This window comes from Taudactylus pleione, unplaced genomic scaffold, assembly GCF_031769625.1.
Source record: "Taudactylus pleione unplaced genomic scaffold, aTauple2 ptg000225l, whole genome shotgun sequence".
NCBI lineage: Eukaryota > Metazoa > Chordata > Amphibia > Anura > Myobatrachidae > Taudactylus > Taudactylus pleione.
In genome coordinates this window covers 10,489,788-10,516,500 of record NW_028284627.1, presented here as the reverse complement: position 1 = coordinate 10,516,500, position 26,713 = coordinate 10,489,788, and the positions used below count along the sequence as shown (strand labels likewise).

The 26,713-nt window shown below is 43.6% G+C and overlaps 1 protein-coding gene across 1 annotated transcript; it reads right to left on the bottom strand.

Moving 5' to 3' along the window:
• Positions 1-2,789: 2,789 nt before the first annotated feature.
• On the bottom strand, positions 2,790-21,684 carry PWWP2A (PWWP domain containing 2A). The gene is made up of 2 exons (XM_088478936.1): positions 19,034-21,684; positions 2,790-5,367 (listed from the first exon to the last, which is right to left on the bottom strand). The coding sequence occupies exons 1-2, from the start codon at positions 21,628-21,630 to the stop codon at positions 3,702-3,704; spliced, it is 4,263 nt and encodes a 1,420-aa protein (XP_088335062.1). The 5' UTR covers positions 21,631-21,684; the 3' UTR covers positions 2,790-3,701.
• Positions 21,685-26,713: the final 5,029 nt, after the last annotated feature.

The following is a 26,713-nucleotide window of genomic DNA, read 5'->3' as shown; positions in this document are numbered from 1 at the left end:
GAATAAAAATGTGATTTCTTAGGAATCATAGCCTCATCCAAAATACACACTTAAAAGCCAAGTAAGAGCCAGTAAATTTTTTCAGAAATGTTAAATATTTTTGCTGTAAGAAAAACATATGCATGTTAAAACATACCTTAAACTTTGTGTGTTTTCTTTTTTTTACTGTTCCACTTTGCTACTCATTTTAGTACATATGAACCCTCGTTAAAATAACACAGCAAAATTTGTGCTAAGACTAGTTTGTCTTCCATTTAAAAATGATATAGGTTGACTTAAGCAATGCTTCAGTAATCCACCATACCTTTGTATTTTTATTAACACAATACCACTTCTGAACATACAGATGTGTGAGCGTCATTAACAACTGCTTGGCCAATAGCATTTGTATTTATTTTTTTATTTGAATTAAAAAATCTACCAATAGGCATAGGGTGTGTGCAAGAAAAATAGCAATATTCTGCTACCATATTCTACCGCAATGTCCGCAGCCAAACATGGCGGAGAGTTCAATTCCCCTACAACATAATCACTCACAACAAATGGTCTGATTCGCACTGCAAGAACAACAAGTTTAATTAGGGGTTGCACAAATTAATAGTCTGTATACGTGTATTGTATATGCTTGTTTTGGTTGTCATCCGAAATAAATCTAGGGATGAAAAATAATTCACTAAATATTTCTTTTTGATTACTGGCCTGAAATAAAATGTGTTGTGAATGGTGTGCTATACCAGACAATGTGATTTTGTGTTCAAATGTGAATGCAGCCTGTACTATACGTGAGAGGAGGGCTGCTTCCGCCCTGTAGCCGACAAAGACCTTGAATAAAATAAATATATTTAGTATCCTTATATTCTGGAGAATATCACAAGTACATTTCTAGGATTGCTCAATATATGTAAAAGTATTCTTAGGAAGAATTAATTAATTTACATTTCCCTGTAGCTCATGACTAAATTAAAAAACAAAAAATATAAATTAACAGAACACCAAAGACCCACAAAAAAAAAAAAACACACCAGCAACACACAAAAACAGGACATGTACTTTGCTTTGGTAGACTAAGAAATTAGCATACACTCAGTGACCATAAAAACAGGTCTGGTCTGGAAGATACCAGCTCAGGTAGAATATGTATGTACGAATAAATGGGAATACCCCTCTATAATCTATATGTTCACCCAATACAACAGCACAGATTACAGCATAGAGTAATCTAGAAGTAACACAGACTGTATATTTGCATTTCTTAACCTTCTTGAAGGTGGGGGGTAAATTTGTGACCAAAATATATTCCTACTCTTTTCTCAGTTTGTTCAACTGGGAAGTAACATTTAACTGCTCTGTGTATCCTAGAAAATGTAATTCTTCGACCACTAATGTTTTCATAGATTTGTATTTTAAGTGCATTATACAGGAGAAAACAGGTACATTTAGAAAAAAAAAAAAATAATAATCTACTTTTCCCTGATTGTTCCCAATTAGCAAAAGCTGAGGAAGTTACTACAAAATCTTATAGGTTAGACCGCGTGAGTATAGGAAAAATAGATGTGTTATGTAAGGTACAATTGAGATATATGGCCTAAAAAGATGAAAACAAAAAAAGAATATAGATCTTTTTTGCCATTATAAAAAGAAAGGAGCCTATTCTGATGACCCTTATTGCCTGCACTAACCTATATCCAATAGATTTTAGTGCCCACAAGAATGGTATCTCTTACCCACATGGAAATCCCTGCTGACATCACCAACGTAACCTTACAGAATTTCCTTTTATCAATGGGAAAGGCCACACTTTCCCACTGTACATAGTGTTCATGTAGCTCTGTGTATAGCAATCAGATGGCACCTCCTTGCAATCATTGATAACCATGGTCCCTGGATACACTTACTGCATACCCAGGACCATCTAGCTTAAAAAAAACCAATTACATATACTTTTTTTTATTTGAGCCACTTTATTCTGGAGTTCAGCTGAAATTGGCACTGACTTAGACTGTAATGAATCAGCTTCAGCCTAGTAAACTAATAGAAAATAAGCATTTCATCTACTCATCAAGCCAAAGTTAATATTGGTCAGAGAGGACTTAAATGGGTAAACAGGTGTTTGGTAATGCTCCCTTAAATTTTAGCACCATATTTAAGTTTGCAATTCCTCCTCCAAATTCTGCTGCATCTGGCAGCCAATGAGTTCGCAGACCACCCCTGGTTGATCCTAAATTCTGATACTAGAAGGAAAAGAGGGAGGTCTCACAAATCGCTGTTTGTCAAGGTACAGCCAAGCTAGCATACGGACAAATGGAAGAGACAGATGAAGGACAATGTGGACACAGCCTTAGGATCTTGTAAACTGTAGCTAAATAAAGGAGTGTGGACAAAACACGCCAGCTTTTTGCTATACTTTACATCCAAGCTTGCAAGGTTACGGTTTATAGGAGACATGCAATATTTAATCTCTCTGTATATACAAGTAAATTACCCGCTTTTAGGTGTAGAACTTAACAGTAACAACTGCATACAATCGGTGGCAGCTGTAGTAGAGTTTAAAAATAAACCCAATTATGTTTTAATGAGTGGTTTCCAATTCTATACAGCAGGATTTAATTACGGTGTTCTGCTAATCCAAAATATAGTTGTGTAACACACCCTAAGAAGTGCTGCTTTCAAGGTGGCTGTTCTATTTAAGTGTATTTAGATTAACCAATGTAAAGGAACATAAGATTTCGATTAAGTGCAGCTTTTAATAAGCGGATGCTCTGGATCTTTCTCAGTAACACACAACAGAATCAGATTTAGTGGATTTTATTTACACATTTTGTACATTTCAGAGCAATACACAATGACATTTGCTTCATATTTTCTGACCTGCAAACAGATACCTTTATAATGAGAAAAATTGAAAAAAAAAAAAAAAAATTATGGGTATGATAAAGGTACAGCAATAAAAAAGGAACAATTTGATATCTGACAATTCATGGGTCTTAAACGGAACATACCAAAAATGGAGAGCCAGAAGTCAGTTATTTTAGCTGATATATTCATATCAAACACATGAAACCGACCACATATGTCTTAGTTTTGATCTGGACGTCTGTGCCAGAAACCAATTCAAGACAAAAAAAATATACAATATAAAAAAAAAAACCTATAAACTTAAGAATTATCTCTGGATGTACATTCCACTTTATTTTTTAACACATTTCATGTGTCCACAGTTAATCAATGAGAATATTGGGAGTCAATTTACTAAACAACGCATTTCACTTTTAATATAATTGACAGGGTTAAACACGCAGAGAAGCAGCGGCCTGCAATAACTGCAACTTAGCAAATTTACCCCAGGGACACTTCCGAATCAGTCGAGAATAGGCACGCTCCTACTTTAAGTAGCTGGGGAATACATATTGGCTATGGCCAATATAAAGGGAAGGGTTTTTTTCTGTTATGGTGGACATACTGAGGATAAACTGAAACCCTCTTTAGACATAGACTAGACGTTGATCATTTCATTATCTTAATTAAAATGTTGACTACCGCAAATGGAAGCTATGTCAGCTTTCGAGAAAAAGGGCAAAGCCTCATTCCAATCGAGTTCACATTATAAAAGACTTTATGGGTGCGACTAAGCTAGGAGGCCAAAAAAAATTAAATATATGACGTAGGACCTCTAAACTTGCCTACCTTACATGTGGGAGGGATCACGTTTCAAATTGTGTCAGGAGGGCCCGCACCTCTGGAGTGAGCTGTTTGGCAGCCTTGGCTGCCTCTGTGATGGCCTTGCGGTAAAGACCCTTTCTCTTCTTGTCAAATCGGGACTGGAAGTTTTCTAAAAAGGGGGACAGCTGTGACAGAGCAAGAAAGGATGTTGTTGGGGAACCAAACCATGATATGCGAGCCTCCTGCCGCACAAGCAGCCCGTTATCTTTTCGACTGATAGTTATGGTAAGTATGCGGGCAGGCCACCAGGGAAAGCCATATATTTTTGCCCAAACAATGTCCCCAACACATATGGTCCTCCCATTAGGGGTCATGCATTTAGAAACATTTTTGGAGAACACCTTTATTTTCAAGGAATTGGTCATCTTTTTCTTTTCTTTGGAAGAGGAAGATGAAGGTGCGTGCATGCTGCCTGGGGGGAAATCAAAGTTTTCAGTAGAACTACACTCAGAGTGGATGGATTTTAAATCATCTGTACTATCACTACTACACACTGACGCACTGGAAGAGTCTGCTTTCTTTTGATTTAAGGTCATGTAAACTGTGATATTGCTTTTGCTGCCTCGCTTGCTCAGTGCTTGCTGCGGATCCTGCTCACCAGGCGGCTCGCAGACACTCGTGTTCTGAATATTACTGCTGACCTCTTCTGGTACATTTGGGGGGGTCTTTATTTCTGAGGGGCCCTCACCTGCTGATCGGGTGGCAGTGTAGCGAGTCTGGGGCTTGATACCCATCTTGCTGCTTCGCAAGCTCTCAAGTCCGATCTTGAGCGAAGAGTCATTCTCCTCGTTGCGGTACCTTTGAGGTTTTATGCGTAGTCTGGGTGGGAGGGTTCCTGAGCTCGTGTTCTGAAGGCGCCTTGCAATGTGGACTTTACCGTGAGCATTTTTAGAGGAAGATGCTTCCTTCTGCTTTTTTTGTGCCTTTTCTTTGGCCATTTTTAACACTTCCCGAGCCTTTGCATGATCCATGTTTTTACTCTGAAGCACCTTCTTCGTGAGCAGTTGAGCTTTTGGGGCATTTGACTGAGAAGCCACTTTTACCACTTTTCCTCGCCCATGGCTGAGATTAGTAACCTTGGACACCGGATTCCGTTTCTGACTTTCGCTCTGGCTTTTGCCATTTACTTTGTGATCATTTTTAAGTTTTTTATTCACAGTAGTTACACTTTCGTGCCTCTTCCTTTTCCCTTCTTCTAGCTTAAAAGAGTCATTACCAGTCTTCCTGACCTCCCTCTTATCCGCCACAACATTTTTACATTTGTCACACAATACCTGCCTGGGCCGAAGTTTGATAGCGTTCATTATTGAAGTGGGTTCTTCCCTGTATATTTTCTTTTTGAGTTTCTTAATTTTACGTGGAGGAGGTTGAGGTATCGACTGGTTATAAGTGTCCCTGATAAACAAAGGAGGTGGGTATGGCGCTCCTTCATGAAAAAGTGGAGGAGGCTTTGAAGTCCACAGGTTATGAACTCCACAGGGCTCATTGGGCTGGATGGGGGAAACATCCATTGGGACAGTTCCGTTCTCATTATTCAACGATGAGTCTTCCTGGAATGATGTGCTCTGTAGCTGAATGGGTTCCGTCGGTTTGTTTTTGTACTCTCGCTTGGGGTGAACTGTTACAGGGATTCCATGAGGTCCAAACCTTAAAAAGAAGCAAAGTTACAAAATTAATCAATGTCCCTTCTAGAAAACAAAAATCTAAAGAGACACATTAGACAACAACGGGACGTTTCATTTCATACGTGGAAATTTAGCTCCCGGGCTAAGGGAATTACTTCCCTTTAGTAGCCCAGAGGCTGCACTCACCACAGATTTCTGCTCATACCCACTGGAGGTGAGAGCAGAAATCCACATTAAGTAGGGCCTAGTCGCGCCCAGAACGCCGAATCCCGCCCGGTAGCTGCAGCTTAACACGACTAACCCCAGGCCAACAAGGGAAGTAGCTGATTAACGCGGGAGATAAATTACCACGTATGAAATGAATGGCCACCAAATATTTTGATGTCACAGAGTGCAGAACTCTCCTTGAATATAATAATTAATGACTTTCTAAATATAAGTTAACAGTGCCCACTGTCTTATTTCTGACTAACACAAATCTTATCAAATCAAAGACTTATGCTGGGTACACACGGGACGATCTGTTCAGTGAATGATATCGCTGAACGATCTCCCTTGAAATTTCCAGTGTGCTGGATGAACGATATTGTTCATCCATACATACACCAAAGATATCATAAACGACCAGCGATCGTTCTCCCATATTAAAAATTAACGATATCGTCCAGGTTGGCCTGCATGCATGGACGATATTGTTATCGTCCAGCGGGAGCACCGTTGGTCGTTCATTGCATAAACACGGAACACGATATAGTTATCGTTCAAAGATATAGTCTCATATGTATGCACCTTTACATCGATAAAACACCCTAATATAAGGATATCAATGTCATCTTCTGATAACATGTATGTCACAGTTTAAGCATATTCAGTTAAATCAATTTTCTATGCAGAGTAGAAACAACCAATTTTAGAACCACCATATCAGCTTCCAATTTTTAAAGATTAAACACTATACAAATCATTGAATGTCAGAGTAAATAAACTTATATCCACCTGCACATATTAAGCCATGAAATGAGATTTAATATTTTTTATGTAGCTTTGATATCTACAGGACAACTGTGATGAGTAAAGAAAACACAATTATCATTAGCAGCAATGAGTATAGAGAGATTAACTCACCCATTAACAAAAACAAAAGTATCATCTGAATATTTTTTTTTTATTTTTTTTTAGTATCAATGAACATTTTTAGTACAGGACAATTGCTTACTTTGGTATACAGCGCTGCAGCTTGCTGGGTAGTAACTGTTAACATACTGTTATTATGCAGGGAAAGAAAATATACCATCGGCTAGCTCTTACTAAACATCAATATCATGAATAGAAAAACATCTGACCCTCCAAATTCCTGTGGAACTACAAGTCCTAGCATATCTTGTCAGCCAAATGCAAAAGTATGCCATTGAGAATATTATTTACTACAAAAATGGAAACCACTAAAATAGATTAATTGCCAACTCTCCATTCACCAGGCAGTAAAAACCTAGAACTATGGGGCACTCATCTAAATTAAAAGCGGTTCTCAAGACTGCAATGAAGTCTAATAAAACATAACATTCATAAAGATCACTGCTTACAAAAGGAGAGGGGGGGGGAATAAACATCTGTAAATTATTGTTAAATCTTCAGAGAACAAGTAGGGTGTTGACAACAGCGATATTACTTTTACAATCACCTCTTTTGTGCTATATTTGAGAATAGAAAGCACAGGGGAAAAGAAGATGCCACCAAGAAGTTAAATCTATTAATTTAATTTGTCGAAAAAAAACCAGGAGAATGCAGAATACTTGTTTGCCCAGGATCTTGAGACCCGTGTAATTAAGCCATCCTAGAGACTACAGCTACCTGGACTGCAGACAGCAAGACAAAGACCTAAATGTTTAGGCAGAGACAACATGTGCGTGTGCCAATAAGTAAACATACTGGAAAGTGAAGCAGTGCTAAAAGCATTAAGTAAATATAAGGTGCACCTTATACTGAAAATTAGTTATCAAGAGCCATGTGCTCAACTTTTTGCATTGCACAGTACATTTTAATTTTACATATTGCAAAAATAAAAAAAGAACGTCTTAAAAAGAATGAATGTGGCTTGTTACGGAAAATTAGGTCTCTCTATAAAGAAGAAAGTAGATTTACATACCCAGCAACAGTCCCGACTCAGGTGGGACGGTCCCGATTTTCACAACCAAAATGGGGGTGGAAGTCACAATATATGGGCGTAGTTTGGGAAGGTGTAGCTAATGTATCTCAAATAGGAAGGTATGATTTATTTAGATAGTGAGTAGAAATTACTTAGAACTGATAAAACTTTCAATGCAGTAAGTGGTGAATTCCACCTTGGAGCACAAACGTTTTCTGAATTTTCAGCACTGTGGACAAGTGGATGAAAAATACTTCGGGTGGTATTCAATTGTATTGTAGAGTAGAACAGAAGTATACTAGCGCACTAAGACGGACGGGAGCAGTGGAAAAAAGCGAGCTGCCGTATGGTATAGCTGACTCTATCCCTAGGTCATGCACAAAAGAAATAGTTATACTGCACTCAGCTATAGATAAGATGTATCCTGTTTGTGAATATATATAGTGGTGGCAATAGCATATAGTAGAGATACGCATAGGTACTACCAGTAGCTGTGGTGAAATGGTACTAATGAATATAGTGTACATATATGATAGAATACCTTATTAAAGAAGAAACTGTGTTAGTCTTATGATAAAGGTAATGGACAAATATTGACATAAATCATATGACCACAAATCAACAGTATACAGATAAAAAAAAAAAATGGATGGATTTTATTTAAAGGGGTACGCTAAAACAGTGAGAACCAGAAAACCTACACTAGTACATGGATAGTAGGTGACTAATAAGCCAAAGTCATGGAATCAGGATGGGTGGGTATATGAGGATCAGAATCAGTATCTGATCTATTTGTTGGGCTGATTGGTTAATGTCCAAAATCAGGTATTGTGTAAAAATGTTGAATAGATGTACCAACAAAACAGTCAGTGGTAGCGACGTCCCGCTGATTGTAAATGAACCAAAAACGATGGGATGCCCGGGATGGTCTTCTCGGGGCTAAGGAGTACGGTGGGTGGTACTGGGGGGGAAGTAATCTCCTGACAGAGCGTTTCTCACTACCTAGCATAGGTGTCGGACTATTGCCTGACAGAACAGACAATGGAGTGACCGTAACTGTCTGAGGGAGAGATGTCGCGGCAGCACCGCTCGCTGAATCGGCGTGCCGTGTACCACCTCCCTGGGACGGGGACTTACTTCTATCACCCCAGAGGGCACCGCTCCTTCCCCTGCCGACTCGTCCTCTCGATCGGCAATTCTTGCTTCCTGTGGTGTCCGGAATGGTCACGTGGCTTGTGATGTAATGAGGGTTTCTGTCCGGGGGTACGAGCGGTGCTTCAGAGTAATGCTCCTTGAAAAAGGCCAGCTCAGCTGAAACGCGTTGGAGGTTTACCCCATGACAATACTCTGCTGTATTACCAGGTGAGACCAGCGACTGCACAGACTGATCCTTCATTACTCTGAAGCACCGCTCGTACACCGGCAAATTGAATTGTGCAGTTGAAAATACAGCGTCATCTGAAACCTGTAGCTAACAGGTTTCAGATGACGCTGTATTTTCAATTGCACACATTGCATCAGTGGCTGTGTGGAGATTTTGTAGTGCTATTTGTACTGTTTCACCCTGTATTGTCTTATTGTTTTGCTCTTTGTATGGCGCTGCAGAACACTTACAGCGCCTTATAAATAAAATGCAATAATATATAGACTATTCCCATATAAATGAATACACCTGGAAGTAGGCATAATTACATTTTAGGGTGACAGCGGATTTTGAACATGTGTCACTGCCCCATTTAGAATTGCGCAGCCCCGCAGCCGACAGGGCTCTCAATAACAAAAAAACACGCTTGCAAATACTCGCCTGATTTCACCACTAATCTAATCTAATCAGCAATCTGTGCTGCAGAAAACAAAAATCAATAGAATGTCAGCTTAAACATACCAGTGTACAATAAATACACAAAACAGCAGAGGCTTGGGGACCCCGAATCTATAGTGGGTGATAACTGAGGAATCCAGGTTAAAATGTCATCAGTTAGATGTGAATAAATGAAGGGCCATGGGGGATGAAGAAGAAAGGCATATTAGATGCTAACCCACGGTCTCAAACATACAGCTAATTTATGGGTGCAGCGATCATGGGTCCTATATTGCACTGGGCACTGCAGTAAACTTTTTTATTTCTTATTTGTACTACACAGAGGCGCACAGGTGCCATAAGGACACACCACATGCCCATTTTCCTGCTTCCGGGTCCAGGCTCCTTTCTGTCTGCAGGACACGTGACATCTTGGGGACGGTGCATTGTTGGGAGTAAAGAGAAGAACTGAGGAGCAGCAGCTTAGCTGGAGAGAGTGAAGACAGCAAACCGAAGACAAAAGAAAATGAGAGTAGCTGGTGAGAGAAGAGGGGGAGATCTGGAAAACCTGTCCGGGTAAAAAAAAAACACCACCACAATAAAAGTGGCAAATTGATTAAATATAGGGTGGGGAAAAATGGTGCCAAATCATCTAAAAGTTCACAAAGGTAGGTGGAGCAAAGAAAAAGGGGCAAAATCACACCAAAATAAATATATCTACCGCACGCGCAGTAAGGGGAGGGCGCACCCACTCTCAACACCCACTGGTGCCAGGGACCACTCTCACTTTAGGACTCCCACAATATAGCCTGCATATTTCTCCCACATAATACCTAGTATTTAACTATCAAAGTGGCCAAATGGAGTAACACAATACCATAGCCGGCATGTGCACATACCCGATGACGTGGATGTGCGTGACCATCACGCACATTCCACTGTTTCCAATGACCATTAATGACTGGCAACAGATGGAGATGGAGTGGCAGATCCAGGGGCGAGGGGGCCCGGGAAGCAGCTCACCCACAGGAAAGCCCTTGGCCCCTCAAGTAAGAGGGAGCCGTACAGTACACCATCTGGAGCAGGTGAAGGTAGACACCGGAGGTAAAGCCTTGGGTGAAAGACTGGAGCCACTGTGGAGCTGAAGCATACCAGAGGCGGCCCACACAGTGTGGGGTAGACTGTAGTTGCCCTTGTGTGGACAAGATTGGGTTGCCAGAGTGAGGTCCCTCCCCCGATTTTCCATCAGCACTAGGCTTTACCAGCTGGTGGGCCCATAGAGAATACCAGTTAAATAAAATAAAGTCTTTTAAATATAAAGACCCAGAGGTCCCTTTTTATTGCTTACGAGATCATCTTAGGCTGAAAGTAGGCATCCTCATACTAGGCAAAAAAAAAAAAAACATTATATAAGACATCACCATATTTATCAGACAGGAAGCCCGTCGCAAAATGTCAGGTTAATAGCGAACATTGCCATAAGAATTAATGGGAGTGTTCCGATTGGTCAGAGCATGGGATCAGCCACTTGTATTTCAAACCTGCTGCTTAGTAAATTTACCTTAAAGTGTATTGCTTTTTACCAGAGACATCCACAAAGGAACATTCTGTATATTAGCAAAGAGACAGAAAGCACTAAAGAAGTCTAGTTATCAAATTTTTATAGTGATAACTTACAGCTTGTATCGTTGCGAACAACATGCATTAAAGCTGCAATTTATTAATATTGACTACATTAACAATGTAACATGCACAGTCTACCACCTCACAATCTATGGGGACGATTCAAATCGGAGAAAGGTGAATAGCGCCTGGAGCTATTCAATTCACCTTGCAGTTTAGTGCGACTACAATCACTTAAGTCGGAGAATGCTGGTTCTCATGACTTAACCTGGGTGTCCGACTCAGACTAAAGTGCCGGCAAACAGCCTCGTGGCCGGCACTTTAGTCGGATTTCTCCTCGCATCCTCAAGAGGGTGCGAGAAGAAATCATTTAATCGCTCTAGCAGCGCGCTAAATTGAATAGCTCCAGGAGCTCCGTCCTGGAACTATCAACAGCGCACTGAACTCAATTGGCCCCAATGCTTTTATCCTTCGCCAAATGGCCTTCACATGCGCCAAAGTGTACAGACATTTACTTTGAATTGGAAGTAAATGTACATGCTGCCTAGTTATATAGCCTGTCCCAGAGATGAGCCTCTCACATACTCCTGGACATCTGCCATCAAACATTTTCTTTAATAGTCCCATGCTGCCTCTTAAACCCATGCCCCATTTCCCCATATTATTCCAACTGGGGGCGATCCAAGTTAGCACATTGTGTATAGTACCGGGAAGGAGTTCTCGGAGCTATTAATTTCAGAGCGCTGTTAGGCCGACAAAAGGATTTCTTCTTGCACCCTCCTGAGGGTGCGAGGAGAAATCCGACTAAAGTGCCAGCCGCGAGGCTGTTTGCCAGCTTAGTGCGGCATTAACAGCCTCGCGGCAAGCACTTTAGGTGGAGAATGTCGGGTCTCACGTCTAAACACCATCGAGGTATCTAAACAGCGAGGTGAATTGAATAGCTCCGGGACCAAATTCCCGGCGCTATTCATCGCGCGCTTAATTGAATCGCCCGCAACCGGTGCCAGCTGACCACGAGTATGGCATACATTTTTAACCTCCACTGCCAGATACACAGGGTCACACCCTAGGGAAACAGTAATGGCCCATATATAAGAGGAAAGGAGCAGGAAGTTGTCAGTCTTCTTAACTCTTTCTCCTCTCCATTGTCAACTTCATAAGATAACGCCAGCCTTAGCTTGCTTTATGTTTTTATCAAAACGACATTATGCACACCTCAACACAGGGCCTGATTCGACAGTGCACATAAGTGCACTGCTCAATGCAGATTCCCGATGATCAGGAATCTGTGCGTGCGCAGGACCCAGTCTGCGAGTGTGCAGAATGGGTCCTCCTAAGACGCACGCAAGACCTTGAATGAACTGTCTGATTGACAGGCAGAGGTATTTAAGGGGCGGTGCGGGGGTGGGGTCGGCCAGCGTTCCTAGAAATGGGGCGTGTCCGCCCAGCTTTCCGGGAGTGGCCGACTGCGTGGACGTACGCAGTCTGCTGGGCTCACAAGCCGGCCAGGCTGAGTAAGCTGAGGCTTAATCAGCTGGCCAGCAGCACTGGCGCCGTCCACTCATGACCATCGATGGTCGCAATGGTGATCCCAGCCTGCGACCTCCGTCACAGTGCTGGGATTGCAAATGCAACAGGGGGAGTCATACACCTCCTGCTGCATTTGCATTATTTCAAGGATATTGCAAAGCTGCCTGGGTACACTACACACTACAGTATATGCCTGCGTGCAGCTTTGCAATAGCGATCCTTGTTGAATCAGGCCCACAGTTTGATAAAACGCAAAGACACCGAAGTCCCCATAACAAGCTATAGGGACACAGTAAACAACAAAATGAGAAGGATTGCATGAGAAATCAACTATTCCTCTGTGGTAACCTGATTGAGATAGCACGAAGGGGCGATGACCCCTTTTCACATCGAAAATTACAGGAAAAAAAAAAAGGAGGTTTTCACTGGGGGAATAGGAAGAGGGCACATCAGTAAAACAGATGTTAGGAGGACTATTAGCAGAATTGCTAGACAAGTTATGGCCATTATTATATTCAACAGCTAGACAGGAAAAAATACAAGAACTGTCAGTCTCATTTTAAAAGCCAATAGCACCAATCCTGCAAGCAGTATAGTATCATAAGGAACTATTACGGTGACTGGATATATGCAGAATATAGCGTTCCCGCTAGCCTGTGGATTCTGTCTCCACCCGAGGGTCACAGTGGTCAAAACGGCAGCGCAGGGGTCACCACCGGTGAATGGATGCCGGGCGCATGCCCGGCATCCTTCACTGTGACCGCAGGGCTTGGGGGCTGCCTGGCATTTCCGTAAGTGCCAGGCACGTCCCCAGGAGTAACGAAAAGGGGACGTCAAAGAAACGCCCCCTATTCTTTGTCCACACCCCCTATTTGGGCGCGTGCAGAAGTGCCCTAGCTCCAGTGCCCTGCCTGCTGCCAGACCTAGAGTGAACACTAGAACATAATGCAATTAGTCATTAGCCTGATTAAGTGATACCAACACTGATTTTGAGAACAGTGGCCTTTCATATTGCCTGGACAAAAGTAGTAAAAAACTGAACAATGTATGATGCTGCAGACATTGTCATTATACAGAAAGGTCATGCAACGTGACTACATTGGTTAGGTTTTTAACCCTGCAAGATTATAAAAATATACATATATATGTATAAATATTTTGACAGTCATTCAGAGTCGCTACCACGCGTTGCAAGGGGTTGCTTATTTCCCATCCGTCTCCCATGTCACCTGCTCTCTTCCCGAATTTTCACTTGAACCTATATTTTTCTTTTCGGTTTAATATCCAACTAGTTTACTTGTTTCTTGGGAGGGAGAAAAACATACTTGCTGAGCTGCTTGGGGCCCATGTGTCTGCACCATGGAGCTGAAGGAACTGGGTATCCAGGAGGAATGCGGAGAGTTTGATTACATTGGGGACCTGGATGTGCCCTATGTTATTACAATGGTTCTGGCGAGTAGCTGGCACATGCGCTGCAGCAATGTGGCAATGATAGATGGGGAGGGTGGCAGGAGCCCAGCTCCTCATTGCCCGTATCAGGAAAAGTGAAAGTGTTCTCAGCTGATTGAGGGTTGTGTGCCCAGGAGATAGCATGATAGCTAATTGGGTGGGCGGATTGGTTGGTAGATATGGGGAGCATGCGTGGTGGGTCCTGTTGCAGTATATTTTTGCACAGGGAGGTGAAGCCTCTGCCGGCTCCAATATGAGCATACAGTAGACAGACATTTAGTAGGATTATAAAATAAACTAGCGAATGGACCCAGCCTCTGCAGGTCACCTCATCCACCCCAACTCAGGGACTGTGGGGCCTAGTTGTGTGAGGTCATCCAGCTGGTAGGTCATGGCTACCATGCCAGCCAAGCTCCCCACACACGTTGACAATTTATATCAACGATCATAGCATTATAAAATAGATATACAATAAAAGTGTTTATAGTAGCTAGGATGTCAAAACTCAGAAACAACCTTCATAGGCACAATGGGGGTATTTCAATTCAGCACGATGCTGAATAGCTGATAGTTCCTGGAGCTATCCAATTCATTGCGCTGTTAGCCTTACTAAAGGATTTCTCCTCACACTCTGCTGAGGGTGAGAGCAGAAATCAGACTTAAGTGCCCACCGCGATGTAGCACTTTAGTCAAAGAATGCCAGTTAGCGCAATTAAACACCCAGCTTTAGGTGCACTTATCAAAATTCTCCAGCTTCAGTGGTTTTAGTCAGGCTAGTATTGCGGTGAATTGAATAGCTCCGGAAACTCCTTCCCAGGGCTATTCAGCAACCCACTGAATTGAATCAGGACAGCTGGCAGTTCTGCCATAACTGGGGGTGGGAGAGTGGTAAAGTGGTGTGTATGTGTATTGGGTTTAAACTGTAGTGAAGGAGGGGGAATGTGTATTGCAGGAAGGGTGCAGTGAGGAGGTATGATGGGAGAGAGCTGCAGTGAGGCAAGCCACATAGTAAGTATTGGAGTGCAGATTGTTGTCGGGAATGGGGCAGCATAGCAGTGGAATGGTGCATTAGCGATAATGGGGTGCAGTGTGTACTAGGGGCAGAGAGTATTGGAGGGAAGGGTGCAGTGAGGCAGTGTATACAGAGGTTTAGTCTGTAGTGGAGGATCTGGCAGTGATTTTGGGTAGGGAGGTGTGAACTGACATGCAGTCTTAAGTGGGGCATGAGGCAGTGTAAGGGGGGGGGAACAGTGCAGTAAGTGTGCATTGGACGATGGGGTGCACTGTGTAGTGGGGCGGTGCGGCAGTGCATTGGGACGATGGAGTGCAGTAGTGGTGTGTGGACTGTAGTGGGTGGTGAGCTAGTGTTTTCTGGGAAGGGATCAGGTTCATATTGGGGTGCAGTTTGCAGTGTCAGTGAAGTAGTGTGTGTAGGGTGCAGTGGTATATTGGGAAGTTGCTGTAAAGCTATATATAGATACATACACATATAGTAATATTAAAGTTTGTAGCATCTCATCCCCCCCCCCCCCTTGCTTTACATAGTCTGATACACTGAACTGTGTACCTGGACAAACCATGCTGCAATGCTGCCTTGCATGCTGCAAATACATATTTTTCTTTGCATGTGGGGTAAATACTGGATGCTTTTGCCCGTGGCTCACAAATGCTGGACAGCTTTATTTTTACACTGCAATTTATATATCAGTTAGGACACACTCCACCAAAATCTAAAATCTCTCTGCACATTTTAAATCTGTCCCACCTGCACAGTTACTTGCACTTTCTTAAGCTCCGTACACACGGAGCGACTTAGCGATCAGACAACGATCAGACTATCATTGTCTAATCGTTCTACATGTGCTGGAACGAACATCCAGCACCCCCCCCCCCCCCCCCAACTACTATAACGACCCTATAGTAAACAGGCTAACATGGTCGATATCGACTATGTTGGCCTGCATGCATGGGCGATGGGCGATATCTATTTCGACCATTCGTGCCCGTGCATCGACCAACGTTTGGTCGTTTGAGGGGGCCAGAAACAGGACGATATGAACGATAACGATATCGTTAATATCGTCCTATTTAATCGTACCGTGTGCAAGCAGCATTACTCTAATTGCAAGTCTGAATCAGGCCCTAAGTCAGAGGTTCCCAAACGCGGTCCCCAAAAGAACCCACCAACAGTTCATGTTTTAGAGATAGCCTAGCCATAGTTGAGCACAAGTGGTTAAATCAAATTGACTGAGGTACCAGTTAAGCCATCTGTGGTCAAGCATGGACATCCTTAAAACCTGGACTGTTAGAGTGCCTTGAGGACAGAGTTTGTGAAACCTCTGCACTAAACAATGCGCATGCTCTACCCGCCACCACGTTTACACACCCGGAAGTAGACACCTCCCCAGGATTCGAAGTTGCAGTGCCATGGGAAGACAGACATCTAGTTGGAATATACAGTAAATGCACTCCAGGAGTATATTCCCACAACAATGGCAACGTTTCAAGGTATATTCAAATTCTATTTCAAGCTTGAAAAGAGCTCTAATTGGTCTTGAAGCATTGCTGCTGTTTTAGGTTTCACTATTAGTGTGGTGATACTGGTACTGGAGAATGCAAGCTTAAAATTGGAGTACCCCCTTATTTTTAATGCTCTTTGGTGTCCTTCTCTCACGGCAGGGAGACTGTGCCACAGTGCACATAGGCAAACGAAGGGGGGGTTTCCGTCTGCCGGGAAACCCCCCTCCCCAGCCCACACCATGACCACAATAGAAATTGTAAGCTTGCGAGCAGGGCCTTCCTACCTATATATCTGTATGTTATTACCCAGTTTTGTTCTATTAATGTTTACAATTGTAAAGCGCAACGGAATATGCTGCGCTATATAAGAAACTGTTAATAAATAAAATAGTAATGTAATAGGATTTTACTAGTGCTGCATGTTCTTCACAGTATCACAAATGAAATAATTAACACCACCTGTGGATCTTGTATCAGTCAGTAATAAATAACCTGTGCACCAACTAGGAGATCTGGAAAACATGCACTGTTAGGGATGTGCTGCTATAGAGCCCAATATATGTCCAGGGCAGTGCTACTGCTGCTCCCCCAGACTCCCGGACTTGCTCCAATGCTCTGGAGTGGTGCCAACATCTAAAATAAAAACATTCAGCTCAGGCAGGACGGCCCTACTGCCACAGTTAATGGCTTACGGTGATTGCTGGTCCTGTATATGCTGGATTTATGACACACAATATACTTTGTATGACTCATGTAAAAGCTGGTTAAGTGCTAAATCTACCCTCTTCATGGATTGGCCACACTCACTCTAATATCAGGCGTTTGGAAACCACCCTCTTGAAATCCTGCGTTTGCCACTGGTGTGGCAGTATTTATATGCACACAGGTAACTGGAGTATAGAGGCCCACATTAGAGTCCTACTAACCTTATTCATCATGCAGAGGATGAACAGTGTAAGCCGAGGAACATATAATACACACATGCAAACAATGCAGAAATGAGCACTGATCTCTTTTTGGAAAATTAAAAAACAATAAAGGTATTCAATCACCTCATAATAAACACTGGAGTAGCCATATAGTAATAATATGCCTTTGGTGGCTGCTCCATTGTTTATTAGGAAATGATGAACTACATTTTATAAAAAGCAGTGAGTGCTCATTTCTGTATTTTATATGTTTATGTGCCTAATTGTAGTGTTCATTCAAGCACCCAGCTCCTGTATCTCTGAAGTTTGTTGCATCAGCCGAGTGTGCTAGAAGCACCAGAGCAGAGAGCGACACCTCAGGCAAGGAAAGAGGAACTGCACGAGTTGTGACAGCTCCAGGGTGCTAGAATGAACACTAATTGCTGGGTGGTACACAATGCACGATTGTGTACCCAGCGACAGCACGATACATTGCGCCGTCCATACACACTACACGATGCAGTGGACGGTGGTGCGATATATAGTTCCATGCTGCATTTAGCAGCATTACGTCGTTCACCGCATCGTCCAATCTACAGGACAGCATATAGGAAGATGCAATGAACGACCCACGGCATACTATGCGATTAGCGTCGAAACGATATATTGTGCAATGGCTCTCGTCGTGTTCCCAACTTTAGAGTCCTTCCTTTTGTCACTATTGATGCACCTTGCAAAGCTGGATATATACAGGTGAGTGCAGCTATACCACTATATAAATATACCCTTTAGGTCTAAGCTGATCAGTGAACATCAATAGGTCATACTCCGATGTATTATAAAAATTAGTTGTAAGTTTCGTTTACATTTTTTGGCACAGAGCAATGAAGGCTGTGTAGGAGGTTTAAACATCACTTATTTTATATAACACGCCTTTAAAAAATTATAATGATTACTGGAAAGGAACAGTCTCTGGTATTTGTGACAGAATACACTTTCATCAGCTCAAGTGTGACAAGCTCCAAAACTATATCAGACAGAAAGCAGTCATTGTAAGCAGCTGTTTCTTTGTACCTAGGGCAGGTGTGTACGGATAGCACAATGGGTCATATAAACAATGCAGTCATAGAACTGTATACAGTACTAGTATTTACGGATTATTGCAACAAGTGAACACTGTGTGTGGCCATAAAAAGTGTGGACAGCATGCAGATTGATTTTATCCCATAACAATATACTTGTAAAAAAAAAAGAAAAAGAAAAGCAGTACGCAAATATTAATTTTCACACTATGGGACATGGGCTTGTATTTTTTTTAGCAACCATATCAGCTTCTAGCAAACATTTATCAAGAATATTCTATGAAAGGTTATGTAGAAGCCAATTGGTTGCTATGGGCAACGTCTCCATTCATTAGAAGCTTTGATACATCTCCCCCATAGTCACAACTGTTAGCACACAAAGATAAATGACCATGCCTAATACTTTATTTGGCTGCATACAATTACGGGGTTCATAAGAAACTATGACAAGGTCATTGATTAGGATGATCCCCATAACCTATTTGTATCCCTCTATGTTTCAGGGCAGAGATGATCTTATTTTTGAAACTGGACTATATCTAAAGCATAATCAAAACAGTTTCATGGCACGGATGGTATACCACACAAGCTTTCTTGCAAACACAAGTGCCACTTTCTGCCATTCATACCTTTTTGACAGATCCATTAGAACCCCTGAGAAGATTCTGTCTCCATGCCGGAAGGAAACCACCAATGCATCCTGAATGAGGTGGTCAAGAGTAACCTGAACTTCAGAACCAGGAATGAGACCATCAATTCCACTAGTAATAAGTTTCTCTGATGTAGGCAGAATCCCTTGGCATTTATTAGTATTGTCCAAACATACATCTATGCCAGAATTAAAGGAGGGAGGTTTTGGTTCCTCCAAACAGATTTCAATGCCATCATTAAGCTGTGCAATATTTGAGGGCACCCTAGTTGCCTCCAGTTCCAGCACAGTGTCCTCAAACACAGGATGAGAAGAGGCCTCAGTCTCAGGAACAGAAATCTGCTCTATTTTAGTGTCCCTATAAAATGGATCATATTCAACATCTAGTGAAAAAGGTACAATCTTTGTGCATTCAGAAGTATATTTCAATTTAGGCTCAGTTTCCATAGGAATGGATGGAGAGTCCAGCTCTTTTTCCAAAGTTGCTTGTGGCGAGCTAATGGCACTGGTCATCGGAGTCACCACGTTTTCAGGCATCAGTTCACTAGGTAACAGACTGTCGTCAGGTACTGAATCATACTTAATTTCAGAAATTAATTGCACAGATGTCTCTCCAGGAGAAGGTAATTCTTGAAACTCTGTCGTATAAGATACAAAATGACAGCCAATACTAAAGTCCTCATTCTTAGGGCCTTCGTCAAGCTTTTCTAGAACTGGTTGTAAGAAAAGCTTCACCTCTGCCCCAAGTTCACTAAATTTCTCAGACAGAGGCTGGGCCTCATGGGAATTTTCTGCCATGCCTAAATCAAGTACTTGCTCCTCTGCGGAGACTGTATCAAGTTCATGTTGTATTTTATTATGAAATGATTTAGGCACACAATTATCATTATCTAATGGATCAAAGCTCTCATAGCAAGCTTCATGGATTGAATTGACGGCTGCCTCAACAGTCTTGGCCACTGCTTCAGCCTCTGCATTGTCAGTGACCAGTTCGGACAAAAAAACTGTCGACCCAGGGACGGTTTCATCTTCTAAAGCATGTTCCAGTGTGACCTTATGATGAAAGTGCAACACTGCATCAGGCTCTGCCACCACAGTATGGACTAGCTCCTGCGCCATCACCTCAGGCACTGACTCATCTGTCTCAATTGATGAATTCTCCATGAGACAAAAAACTTTGGAGACTGGCTCTTGCATCTCATGGAGTGAACTCTCAATGAGCTTAAAAGACTCGGGGACTGGATCTTGCACCTCACCCACTGAATTCTCAATGAGCGGAAAAACCTCAGGGACTGGCTCTTCCACCTCATCTACTGCATCCACCATAACGGGAACAATTTCAGGAACAGGTTCCTGCACTATCAATTCAGGGTTTTGTCCTTGCATCTCGTATAGCGAATCCTCCACGCGTAGAGCAACCTCAGAGACAGGATTCTGCACCCACTCAGGGGCGTGCTCATGCCCATCACATATCGAGGCCTTCATGAACTGATCTACCTCAGCAGTTGGCTCATGCACCTCTTGTAGCGAATCATGCACATCCATATCCTCAGGGACAAAATCCTGCATTGTAATTTCAGGGACAGACTCTTGCACCTCGTCTAGCAAAGCCACAAGTGGAACATCCTCTGGGGCAGGCTCCTGGACCAATTCAAAAGTGGACTCTTGTACTGGAAGCTGCACATCCATAACTGGCTCATATAGGCAAGACACGTCCAAAGGAACAGTCTCTAGCTGTGACCCGATATCAGAGATAGTCCCTTGTGTGTATGGGATATCCACAAGCGAGGGCTCTTGAACCTGCAACACCCCACCAGGGTTTGGCTCCTGGATGTGCCGCACTTCGATGGGATTGGGGTCACGTGTGTCCTGGACCTCAATGGGAGCAGTCTCTGGTATGGATAAGACTTCAAGTTCTAGGACGGGCTCTTGCGGGACCTCCTGGTCTGGTTCATGCATCTCTTGGACTTCCTCAGGGGCACCCTCCTGCGGGGCCGCCACACCCTGGGGTGAGGATGCCAACTGCAGGATCACTGGTACCTGGGGATGCTCTGCCTCTGTGGAGTGTGCCTCACCATACGTCCTCCCTCCCAACTCCACCAGGACAGAGGGACTGTCCTCAGAGACACAGCCTAGACCTCCGAGGTGGGGGGTAGGGGGGAATTCCTCCCTCAGTGGCACAGGCACTTCTTCCTGCTGCACCCCCGGGTCTCCAGTGCCCACCTCTGAGGACTGCACGCCCATGGTACTCTCTCCTAGGGGCAAGGGGCCCGGTGCGGCCTCCAGTGCGCCAGGGTCAGAGCCGGTTCCCTCATCTCCACTCACCGGGCTGGTGACCTCAGCACCTGCACAACCCGGCATTTTCCCGTCCTCAGGCAGCCGCAGCCCCGGCTCTCCGTCTGAGCTCCCATCTGCCAAGACAGGGGCTTCCTCACAGCCGGGCTCCTCTGCGGTACGGTCCGGCTCCCCCGAGGCCTGCACGCATCCGCCCGGCCCGCCATCTCCGGGGATCGGCTCGCTGTCTGGCTCGGCTTCTCCTCCCTCCCCCGACCCAGGCGCACCAGCCGCGGCCGCCATTTTCTCTTTCGCTTCTAGCCGCCCCCCCCTCCTCCTCCTCACACGGACAAATCGATTTTCGGCCTCCTAGTCCGACTCCTTAGCCTGAGAGAAAGCCCACCCCGTAATGCACAACGGCCTCTTCCGATTGGCCGGTGCAATGTCAGTCAAAGACAGAAACCTAGGACACTTCTCATTCGCTCCAACCAGGCCCGCCCAGGTGCCATTTCCCAAGGTAAAAAAGAAAGCTGGCTTCCCGTTGGGTCGCACATAATGTCTTTGCGACGCCATTTGCTAGTCCGTAAGTCAATCACTTGAGAAGCACTAAGCCTATTGGTCCTTGTGAAAGTCGGTCATTTCATATCTTTTGGTCTTGTTGCTAGGCAGCCAACCAACCGCTACTAGCGGTAATGCAGCAGCAGCAGCTGAGGGAAGCAGCATGGCCGTGGTGTCAGATCATCAATAATACAGTGTGTCCTGCTCAGTGGCACTGCAGCTTTCTGTGTATGAGCTAGGCTGCAGCTGGCTCTAGCTATAGTGACCATTGGGTTATGCACAGTATTATGGGGAAAATCATGTACGAAAAAAAAAGTGTGTGTGTAAATAAATAAAGAAATGTATTTATAAAAATATGTATATAATTTTTATATATATATATATAAAAAACATGAGACTACTCAGTTTCATAACAGAGATCGATAGATAGCTAAAACAGAGCGGGACTGACCATATGGAAATACTGGAATGCAGTTGGCCTGCTTAACGTATATTGCAATATGTGGAACTAACATTCCCTGTTTTTACATAGAATATAGTAGTGTACTAGGTCAATGCATTGTTTTAAGCAGGGGCTGATAACCCACCTATTTACAAAAATATATCCATACACCACTTAACCATGTCACCATGTAGTCTAGCTGGTCCTCTTGCACGCTCCAGTTCTCTCCTGTTTCCTGCCCTTAACTCCCCTTACACTGGCTCACTCTTTCTGTCTTCCTCTTTTCTCTCCCCTCCCTGTAGACCGTAAGCTCAATGAGCAGGGCCCTCCGTCCTCCTGTTCTCATTACCTACTTCTCTTACACACCAGCGACACTCTACACCTCCTTGGGCTCCCTGCCCCTGGACTCCACTCCTCCATTGTCACTTCTTCAGACGATCTAGAACCATTATCTGCACCCACGCTAATAGGTAAAGGTTTCAGTTTACGTTGAATATTTCCATTGCACTCCTAGAATCAATTAATGTATTAACACCTATAGTGCTTTTTGGTTTTTTTTGATACTTATCTACTGTACTATATTGTCCTATTTTATCCTGTACTGTCATATTATTTTGCCCTCTGTGCGGCGCGCTGTGGACCTTTAAATAAAGTTTATTAATTATAATAATGCAGACTGTATATGATTTTCTGTTTAAATATTGTGGTCACATTCCAGGGCCTTCTTACATCATTATTACCCAGTCTCGTCTTATTACTGTTTTGTTCCCAATTGCAAAGCACAATGGAATATGCTGCTGCTATACAGTATAAGTAACTGTTACTATATATATATATATATATATATATATATATATATATATATATATATATACAGGGCCGGACTGGGACTTAAAATAGGCCCTGGCATTTAAAGAGCACACAGGCCCACCTCGCGTCAGCATCTAGCTCTTGGCATAGACTCCTCCCCTTACTATTCCTGGCCCCTCCCACTTCTTAGTCTATTCTCTTACAAATATAATTAATATTAGAACAACATACAAGTACAAATCATTCTCTGTATTAAAAATTGAATACCTACAACAGAGCTCATCCTGCAGGGGATTCAAACATGTGCCATAGTCAGACATTACTGGTGTAGGTCACACACAAAGAAAAGAGAAGGCATTTTCCTAAATGACCAATCCCTATCTTAGTAGTTGTACAGGATTAGATAGTGTTCACTGTAGGAATTTGTTAGGGCAGGGGTGCTGAACGCAGAGGACACATCTGTGCACACCAAAGCAGAGCCATAACTACATATTTTGACAAAAGAGCGTTTGTGCCGCAATCCACAGGTGAAGGAGGGAGACGCGCAAAAAAAAAAAATCCAGGTGTGGTCTCACTGGGAAGGCGCGTAACCACATAATAGTACCCCCAATTCAAATTATGCCACACAGTAGTGCCTCTTAGTCACATTATTATAATCCTCTATTTCTATGGCGCCATATGTGGTCTGCAGCACCTTACAAAGTACATAAACAAATAAGTGAACAAGAAACCAGTGACTTACAGTACAATAGAATACAGAACAAGTATATTCTGCATTAGCGATCATAACACTCAAAATAAGCAGCAGGGAGTCAGCAATCACGTTACGTCACACAGTAGTGCCCCATAGTCACATTACACCACACGGTAGTGTCCCTTCGTCACACTACACTGCACAGTAGTGTCCCTTATTCACGTTACGTTACACAGCAGTGTCCCTTTTTCATGTTACATCACACAGTAGTGCCCCATAGTCACATTATGTCACACAGTAGTGTCCCTTAGCCACATTACACCACACGGTAGTGTTCCTTCGTCACACTACACTGCACAGTAGTGTCCCTTATTCATGTTACGTCACACAGTAGTGTCCCTTTTTCATGTTACGTCACATAGTAGTGTCCCTTTATCACGTTACGTCAGTGTCCCTTTTTCATGTTACGTCACCCAGAGCCCATTCACGTTATGCCACACAGTAGTAGTGCCCCGTATACATTATGCCATGCAGTATTAGTGCCCCTTATACATTATGTTACACAGTAATGCCCCTTATACATTGACACACACAATAATGCCCCTTAAAACACATAATGCCACTCACAGTCATACTCTGGCATCTGCAGATGGCATCTGTCAGCAGATCATGAGGTGTCCCAAGATGGCATCCAGTCCATCCAGTCAGTTTCTCGCCCGCCCTTGCCGTGCTTTTTATCCATCGGCCGGCCGAGTCATGACATCACCGCGGCCGCACGTGACACTCCAGTTACTCCACCATGTCCTCAGCATGGTGCCACCGGGCAATCCTGCAGGCAGCTCACAGGAGCTGTCAAAATGCCGTCCAGCCATTCCTCCCAGATTATTCCCAGCCCCGGCCCCCGCCGTGCATCTCATACCAGGCCGCGTCACTAAATAAAGATGTGGCCCAGGGCTGTATTAAGACTTGTGGGGGCCCCATCAATAAAATTGCCAGGGGGAAGAAAGGGAGAGAGAGACAGAGAGAGGGAGGGAGGGGAGAGAGAGAGAAGTGGACGGACAGGGAGTGAGATATATAGCGGCCTATTCATCGTCACTTAATTTTTACAATAGCAGAGGAAAATGAACATTTTCACCTGCAATTGTAGAAATTAGGTTTTTGGGCCATTCATCAATAAGGTAAAGCAGGAGATATCACAGATATCTCCTGCTTTACCTTCCTCTTGCCCCACTGTCCCCATGCGCACTGTCTCCTCTGAAAGGAACAGTGAAACACTTTGGGGAGACAGCTGATTTTCGGAACAGCTGTCTCCGTGCTGGAGCAATGATGAATTGCTCCGGCGCTCGCGTAGCGTTAGAATGTTAATTATAAGGGTCCGTTTGGACCCTGATAAATAACATCAAATAGACCCCTAAGAGAGGGAAAGGGGGGGGGGGGAACAAGAGAGAGAGAGAGGGACAGGGAGGGAGACAGGGTAAGAGAGGGGAGAGAAAGTGAGAGAGATGGAGAGAGACAGAGAGTGAGATAAAGGAAGAGAGAGGGAGAGGGGACAGAGAGAAGTGGAGTAAGTGAGGAAGAGAGAGAGATTGAGAGGTTGGAAAGGAATGTGTGTGTTCACTGCACGCTCTCTCGATAGCACTCAGGTACCTACCAGCTTTCCTAAAGGGGACGGGCACTTCATGGCATAAGGCCCCGCCCCCTGCTTACGGCATTATTTAATAAAAGGGTGATGCTGCCGGGAAGCGGGAGCCAGCCAGGGGGCCCCAGGACGACCGCCCTGCTTATAATCCGGCCCTGACATGGCCGCACATAGTAGATAACGAAGCAGGGCTGCCTAGCATTGACAGCACGCAGGAGCTGTCTGACTACACTTCACCTGCCCGCGGGTGGATGCTGCCTGTGTGGAGCTTGACCGCCGGCCGCGTGTAGAACGTCATGACGCGCATGCGTCATGACGTCATTATGCAATGACGCGGCCGCGGTTTCAGAGCATGCATGGGAGTTTGTTCTGCCGGGTAAGCCTGCGCTCTGTCGAATAGGCCCTTGTGGCCATCGGCCCTTCTGGCCAGTCCGGCCCTGTATATATATATATATTTATATATATATATATATATATATATATATATCTCACAACAACCCGGGTCCCACCTTGGGGTCACTTGCTCCGGTGCTCTCCTTAGGGGGACATCACCCCCAAAATATAATCCACAAAAATAGGGTGGCACTCAGAGTCTTCTTTATAGGTGAAGCAAAAGCAGTGTCTTGTCAGTAAAACACTGCTTTTGCTTCACCTATAAAGAAGACTCTGAGTGCTGCCCTATTTTTGTGGATTATATTCATATATTTTATATATATATATATATATATATATACATATATATATATATATATATATATATATACACACACACAGACATAAAGGAAATAAAATACAGCATATTCTCTCTCTCTCTCTCTCCCTCTGTAACTAGAGGTAAAATAGGTAGAGATCCTCATTAGTCACTATCTCCAAAATTCAATATTTATGCTGGTTTAAGGCTTTTGAAGCCCCCTTTATCATCAGTTCTTCTTAAATGATGATCAGTATCCTGTGCGAGTTATTTGTGCCTGATGGCCTTATTTCAGGCTCAGTTACTTCTAAAACACAACATCCACAGCCTGTGTAAATGAATACCCTTCACAGGGTCCCAGGAGTTGTTCTAGCAGCTGGTCTCTGCAAGTAGAGCTACCAGACGTCTGTCGGTTTCATAACATCTCTTCTTGCTTTGCTAGGAATATGTTTTTTTCAGGGATTTCAAGTTTTACTGTTCTTATCTACTAAAACTGTCATTGCTGACAAAGTGTTTGGCATTGGTGGGTACAACGTCTTAAGCAAATCTTAT

Coding starts and splice junctions, on each gene's coding strand:
- PWWP2A (XM_088478936.1), bottom strand. CDS start 21,630: ATGGCGGCCGCGGCTGGTGCGCCTGGGTCGGGGGAGGGAGGAGAAGCC. Junction 5,368..19,033: donor CTAATGGATCTGTCAAAAAG/GTATGAATGGCA, acceptor CTTCTTTTTAAG/GTTTGGACCTCATGGAATCC.